Source organism: Ranitomeya variabilis, chromosome 3 (assembly GCF_051348905.1).
Source record: "Ranitomeya variabilis isolate aRanVar5 chromosome 3, aRanVar5.hap1, whole genome shotgun sequence".
Classification (NCBI taxonomy): Eukaryota; Metazoa; Chordata; class Amphibia; order Anura; family Dendrobatidae; genus Ranitomeya; species Ranitomeya variabilis.
The window spans coordinates 707,583,963-707,591,578 of NC_135234.1; the positions used below are offsets into that span (position 1 = coordinate 707,583,963).

The 7,616-nt window shown below is 43.1% G+C and overlaps 1 protein-coding gene across 1 annotated transcript in view; it reads right to left on the reverse strand.

The window, feature by feature from the left end:
- RXFP2 (relaxin family peptide receptor 2) overlaps positions 1-395 on the reverse strand; it is a 347,803-nt gene extending 347,408 nt beyond the window's left edge. Inside the window, exon 1 of the mRNA XM_077298262.1 lies at positions 160-395. Within this exon, the coding sequence (XP_077154377.1) occupies positions 160-214 (55 nt within the window). The 5' untranslated portion in view covers positions 215-395. The remainder of the gene's footprint in view (positions 1-159) is intronic.
- Positions 396-7,616: the final 7,221 nt, after the last annotated feature.

A 7,616-nucleotide genomic window follows, 5' to 3' on the forward strand; every position in this document is an offset into this window, starting at 1 on the left:
TAGCACCCTGTTCGGTGACTGCACAGACATGCCCTTTAAATTAGTTGCATTCCCTTCATCCCGGCACCCACATGCCAGGAATAAAAAAAAAAAGAGTCATATGGAGAAAGCAAGAAATAGACAAGGAGAAATTCCAGAATGACACAACGCCGGTCTTACCTTGTATGTGTAGTAAAAGGACCAGCTGAAGGAGAAGAATCATAGGAGCCACCATGGTGTAAGAGTAAGAAAAGGCTGATGGACTTGTACTTCTGCTTTCTTAAGATATCTCACCAGCTACTCTGAGACGGAGGAGCCCTGTGCTGGCTTCTCACATTGCAGAGCATGCTCAGATGGCACAGCTCCTAGCTACCAAAGGAGATCCTGCTTGGCAAAGTGATGCTCATTACACTGCTGTGTGCTACAGCCTGTGCTGACTTTTGTGTGCTGGAGAATACAGCGACACATCAGAATCGAAGCAACAGATTCTGCATCAAGCCTGTTTTGTGAAAAGAAATGTTCTCCATCCACTGCTGGTAACGAGCATGCCCGCAGTTAATGCTGTCATCATGGTAGTCGCAGTAGGAGAGACCTAAGAGTTGGCACATTTACCATCTATCAGCTCAGGATGTCATAAAGACTCTATCTAGAATAATAGTACGGATGGGATTTCCCATTTCCTTGCATATTTTTTTCTGCGTCCTTTTTCCATTTAGTATTTGCCTGGGAAGCGAATGACAGGCTTTAATCAATCTCGACTACTAAAGGGTAGAGCTCGTAAACTCAAAGCGTCCTTGAATAGCCACAGAAATAATCATCATTTGTATTTTGGAATTTAACGGTGGTAATGACCTTCCGCTTAGGAGTGCGTAGATTTTTTTTCCTCCTTTTATTATTTGAAAAACTTCTATTAACATGCAGACATGGGGTTAATCTTCAGGGTAATAGTGTTACTAACCTGCCTGGCGCCTGCACTTAAACCCCCACTGCCATTCAGCAGCGTTCAGTTTCCAGTCATTGGAGCCCCACCGGTGCCGGTTCACTGGTTCAATCCCCGCTTGTTGCATAGAGTGCGGCAGCTGTAACCACGCCGACAGCACTGACTGAAAGCAACTCAGCATTAGGGATGACTGTCAGCCAGTGCCGGGGATGCGATTACAGCTCCCGAACTCTATAACTGAACCCACGCCGGCACCACACTCGTAAATAAAACCCAAATGCTGCCAGGAGGAATAAAGTTAATTTCCTCCCGTCAGTGGCAGTCTAAGTGCTGGGCAGGTTCAGAACACTATTTACCTGCAGATTAACCCCATATCTGCAGGTCAATAGTGGGTTTTCACTTGACAGGTTGCTTTTAACTCTTTGAACTTCATCCATTGTGCATGTTGTTACTATAATGGGGTTGATTTAAAGAGAACCCATCAGTCCAGTTATACATATGGAAATAGCGCTAGGCTGTATCCGTCAATACAATTGATACTGTTTTGGTTGCGATCTGATGTCCTAATCATGAGAAATCTAGCATATAAATGATAAACTAATCTGACCGGAAGTAGATTGGGGTGTGTCAATGCATTGAGACAGCTTCTTCAAGTGCAATGACCCAACTCCAGTGCACTTCCAGTCTGATTTGCATTTGGCTTCTATGCTAGATTTCTTAAAACTGGACTTTAAATCTCTGTAAAAAAAAAGATATTAGTGCCTACACACCCATACCACAATTTAATGTGTAAAAACGTACTGATAGGTTACTATTATTTATTTTTAGATCACCATTGATTCCATGGTGTTGTACATGAAAACGTGTTACATACAAAATACAAATATGAATTACAGTGATCAAACCAACAATGACAGACTGGAAAAGAAAGGAGAGGGACCTGACCATGCGGGCTTACAGTCTACAGGAACTGATAATGATGAAGGAGACAGTAGGTTGGGGGTTGTCACAGCAGCTTAGGTGGTGGTGAGGTGGGTTATATCAGGCTTCAAGCTTTCTTGAAAAGATGAGTTTTCAAGTTCAGTTAGAAAGTTCTGAATGTGGTGAATAATCGGACATGATGGGGCAAAGGATTCCAAGGATTCCAGAGGATGAAGAATACCCAGGAGAAGCTTTTGTTGACGATTGGGTGAGGAACGTATGAGTGTGGAGGCGGGGAGAGCTTCGGAGAACCGGAGGTTACATGTGGAAAGATATTGGGACATTAGGTCAGAGATATAGAGAAGAAAAAGATTATGCACAGCTTTGTAGGTTAGATACACTAAATATATACCCATAAACAAACAAATCAAAAACTGGGCAAACTCAATATAATATTGTACCCCCCAAAAAAGGGGTAAAAAACACAACGAGTATATTAGCCATGAAAAACTTCTTTATTACAATTTTTCATCAAATAGACAAAATATAAGCAAATGTACAGTATAAGGAGCACAGCGGCTGTCTGGCAATGGTGCAGGGATCAAAACAGAGTAACACTACACACATTACTTGATTGTTAAAAGTAAATGTGCCTCCATTAATGACAACAGGGTACTAAAGATAAATTACTCTCAAGTGAGTCAGTACAGGCACAAACGCAAGATTAGATAACAAAGTGAACTTACTGGTAAGTTAGTGTGGTTGATCCCTGCCGCCCCAACGCTCGTTTTGTGGCAACTTCTTCAGGAAGCGTGTGTTGGGGTAGGAGTGACCATATTATATAGGGTTGTCAAAATCAGTATAGAAATCATGTGAACGCTACTAATACGGGAAAGCTGTGTGTTTAAGCAAGATGTGCCCTTCATGTGTTGTTAGCCCCTCTCATCTTAATTAGTGTTTTGGGGTAGGAACGTATGAGTGTGAAGGAGAGGAGAGCTTGGGAGAACCGGAGGTTACATGTGAGAAGATATCGGGACATTAGCTCAGAGATATAAAGAGGAGACAGATGCACAGCTTTGTAGGTTAGTATTAGTAGTAGGCCCATTTAAGTGTGGATAATGGATAACACATGCAGTGAGTTGTGAGATATTCAGCACTGCTACATCTCTTAATAGATGAGATTTTCTGTATGGGAAACAACACAGGAACTTACTGTACAGTACTCTTACATACAGTTGTGTGAAAAAGTGTTTGACCCCTTCCAGATTTCCTAATCTTTTGCATGTTTGTCACACTGAAATATTTCCGATCACCAAACAAATTTATACATTAGACAAAGATAACACAAGTAAACACAAAATGCCGTTTTAAAACCTCTGTGTGAAAAAGTGACTGCCCCACCCTATTAAAACATAAATTAACTGTGGTTTATCACATCTTTGGGAAGCTGAGCTAAAATTCCCTAGCAACATTCAGCCCTGCCACACATGTTCTCAATCAAGAAATCACTTAAATAGGACCTGCCTGACAAAGTGAAATAGATCAGAAGTTCCTCAAAAGCTAGACATCATGTCTGGCCACCTGTTTGTGAGTCGCAACCTCAGTGTGAAGCGCACTTGGGTTATGCAGCAGTACAATGATCCCAAACACACCAACAAGTTCTGACCTTAATCTGATTGAGATGCTGTGACATGACCACATACCCTGTGGTATGGTACCCTGACCACATACCCACATACCCACATACCCACATGACCACATACCCTGTGGTAGACCCTGTAGATTTGGATTTCTTTTTCCCTTACTAATGAAGACCTTCATTTAAAAACTGAATTTTGTGTTATCTTTGTCTAATATTTAAATTTGTTTGATGATCTGAAATATTTAAGTGTGACAAACATGCAAAAGAATAGGAAATCGGGAAGGGGCAAACACTTTTTCACACAACTGTATATCCATAAAATTAGAGTCTGTAACTGGAATCTATCTGCCATTGCACAATCTCTATCATCCAGAGTAAAGGATGTAAATAAATTATAAGGATTTGATCCAAGCCTGGAACAGTTCAGGTCCTGGTTCTTAGCTTCTGTTGAGATACAGCGGAGTTGTTCATGTGATGTCCACAGTGACATACAGCACATGAGTAATTGGGATGTTACATGAATAATAATGTACTGTGCTGGTGTTTTCTGTGGAAGTAACATGGTTGAAAGGATTGAGGCTATGCTAAGCGGCTAAGCCTTATTCACTACCATAGATAACATACCTTTGTATAACCACAGACTCAGCCACTGACATCAGACTACCAGCTCACCACCCCCTTAGCATCAAATATTGAGCAAATAGTACTATACTATAGGCTCAGTTCGAGCCTCCGATTTTCTTTACTCTTAACCAAATTGATCTTATCTAGTAAATGTTGTTTTCTTTTGGTATATTCTTAAGGTACCGTCACATTTAGCGATGCTGCAGCGATCTAGACAACGATGCCGATCGCTGCAGCGTCGCTGTGTGGTCGCTGGAGAGCTGTCACACAGACAGCTCTCCAGCGACCAACGATGCCGAAGTCCCCAGGTAACCAGGGTAAACATCGGGTTACTAAGCGCAGGGCCGCACTTAGTAACCCGATGTTTACCCTGGTTACCAGTGTAAATGTAAAAAAAACCAAACACTACATACTTACATTCCGGTGTCGCGTCCCCCGGCGTTCTGCTTCCCTGCACTGTAAGCGCCGGCCCTAAAGCAGAGTGGTAATGTCACTGCTGTGCTCTGCTTTACGGCCGGCCGGCACTGACACAGTGCAGGGAAGCAGAACGCCGGGGGACGCGACAGACATCGGAATGTAAGTATGTATTGTTTTTTTTTTTTTACATTTACACTGGTAACCAGGGTAAACATCGGGTTGCTAAGCGTGGCCCTGCGTTTAGTAACCCGATGTTTACCCTGGTTATCAGTGAAGACATCGCTGAATCCGCGTCACACACGCCGACTCAGCGATGTCAGCGGGAGATCCATATTTCTTATATTCTTAAGATAGGTCATCAACATCAGATTGGTGGGTGTCTGACTCCTGGCTCCCCGCTACCCCCCAGGCTTTCTGGACAATGAATCGTGTATAAGCTGAGGGGGGCGTTATCAGTACAAAAAATGTGCTGAAAATCTCAGCTTATACCCGAGTATATACGGTAGCTAATTAAAATCATTTGTGATAAAACTGTGTTTCAGTGGCAAGTCAGAAGGCCAGATTTCCACTTAAAAATCGTTACGTCTAATATTGGGGTGCAGCCGCAAGGCCTAATTAGCTGTTTAACCCCACAAATATGAAACCCACTTTCCACCACACCAAGGCAAGTGGGAAGAGCGAGGCCAAGCGCCAGAATTGGCACATGGAAGTGCCATTTCTGGGGCGGCTAAAAGCTGATGTTTTTAGTCTGTGAGGGGGACAATAACCATAGCCCCTTCCTAGGCTATTAATATCAGCCCGCAGCTGTCTGCTAAGCCTTTGCTGGTTATTGAGTATACGAAGAACCCCATGCCATTTTTTGAGGGGGCTCTCCCCTATAATTTCTAGTAAAGGCTAAGCAAAAAGCTGTGAGCTGATATTAATAGCTTGGGAACCTTTATGAATATTGGCCATTCCCAGAATATTAACATCACCCCCAGCCATCGGCTTTCCCTCAGCTGTTTATGATAATTACTTTGGTAACCACTCCGTTTTTGTTCATTTTTTATTTATTAAAAAGTACAGTAAAATACATGCCCAAGGTAACTTTAGTTCACAGCATTCAGGTGTTCCAGCAGCTGGAAATGTCAGTAACCTTAAAATGTTCATCAAAGTTTCTTATGAGGTTTCTGGGCCTCGCAGAAGACCCAGTGGCTTTGAACTTTGGTAAGAAAAGTTACCTCACGGTAGCTCTAGTGCCGGACTGTTGAATGCCACAGTGCCGAGTGCTGTACTCATGGGCATTCAGTAGAGATGAGCGATCCTTTCAAGGTTCAGTTCGATTCACTGAACGTTTAGATGTTCGCTAAACGGAGCGACGAACAAACCCGAATGCCATTAGATTCAATGGGAGGCCATACCATATGTATGCACATAACCTTAAGGGGTGACAGGAAGCTTCCCAAACAGCTAAAATTAGGGGCAGACACCATGAAAACTGGCATCAATTGACCCACACTAGAAATTTCCAAATGGCACAGCAGCTGTCAGCCATGGGCCATGCATGAGGTATCAGGGTCAGGCCTAGCATTTATAACTTGGAATTGAAGTTTCAATGAGGACGTAGTGGTTAAGGGTGCGGTGTAAGCCTTCTTAGCTGGGAGACCTTTTACCTCATGCAACACCTCCATTTTTTTTGTTATTCCAGCCATACTGAGATGGCACAAACATCAGTTTCATACTGTGATATTGGTAGAATAATGTAAGGAAAGTAATACAGGTAGGTGACTGATAAATTGACTCACAGTAGAATCTTTTATATTGGCAAAGAAGCAGTTAGCCATGGGCCATGCATGAGGTATCAGGGTCTGGCCCAGCATTTACATTGAAATTGAAGTTTCAATGAGGACCTGGTGATTAAGAGAGCGTTTTTTTTTATTTCAGCCATACTCAGCTGGCACAAACATCAGTTTCATTCAGTTATATTGGTAGAAAAATGTAAGGAAAGTTACACATGTTGTTGACTGAAAGTAAGTGCAGGCCTGCCTGTCTGAGAGCCCTACTTACACAGGAAACCCACCAGATGGAGACACAACTTGGAGTTTCCACATTTCAAAAAAAAATGTCTGTAACATCAGCAGCAGTAGCAACGGCAGGCACAGAAGACACCACAAAGATGGCACAGACGAGATCAATACATGACACTAAAATGACACTATCACCTAGTCTGCCCAGTCTGCGACTGGGGTGCAAAAGTCATTGGAGATCCATCATTTTTTCATCATTTTGATAAAAAAAATTGGCTGTCTAAAATTTCACAGGACAATCGGATGCACTTATCCGTCAGGACACCACCAGCAGCGCTGATGACACATTCTGAAAGAACACTGGATGCCAGGCATGACATCCAGGGCATTACAGACAAGCTCAGGCCACGCTTCCATTTTTGAAGACCAAAATGCAAAATTGTCCAAGCATCCCCCCTGATGGCATTGATGTTGAGCTCCAGATACTTTTGCACCATCCTCTCTAGCCTTTCACAATGTGTCAGACTCTAAAAAATATGTGAAAAGACTCACAGAAATTGCATATGCCACTTATACTGCTGCTGCTGTTTTTGCAATGACGCCTTAACACTCCTGTGGTTGGACGTCTAGAACTGGGATGCGCATTGTGTGCCTCACTGCTGTCTTGGGGAAAACCACTCTTAAGATTGTCTGCAAGCATATTTCGGCACTCCAGCATGCATGCATCCCTTTCCCGGGGGTGGAAGCATCTAGCTAAATTTACTCTTGTACCATGGATCTAACAGAGTGGCAACCCAGAAGTCAGCTCTATTTCTAACCCTAAGGATACGGACATTGCGTTGAAGATAGTGCAGCAAGAAGGCGCTCATGTGTCAGGCGCTTCCATGAGGTCCAAATCCATGGCTAAGGTTGATTTCCCTGTCGCCTCCTGCCTACCATGGACAATAGAGAGGGTATCATTATCCTCATTATCTCTTGACTGTTACATGTCCATCATCTGATCCTCCTCCATTTGTTCCTTGGCTCCTGCAGCTTCACTAACAGTTTGTCTGGTACCATGAGCCTCCCTGGATCGCTACAATCCACC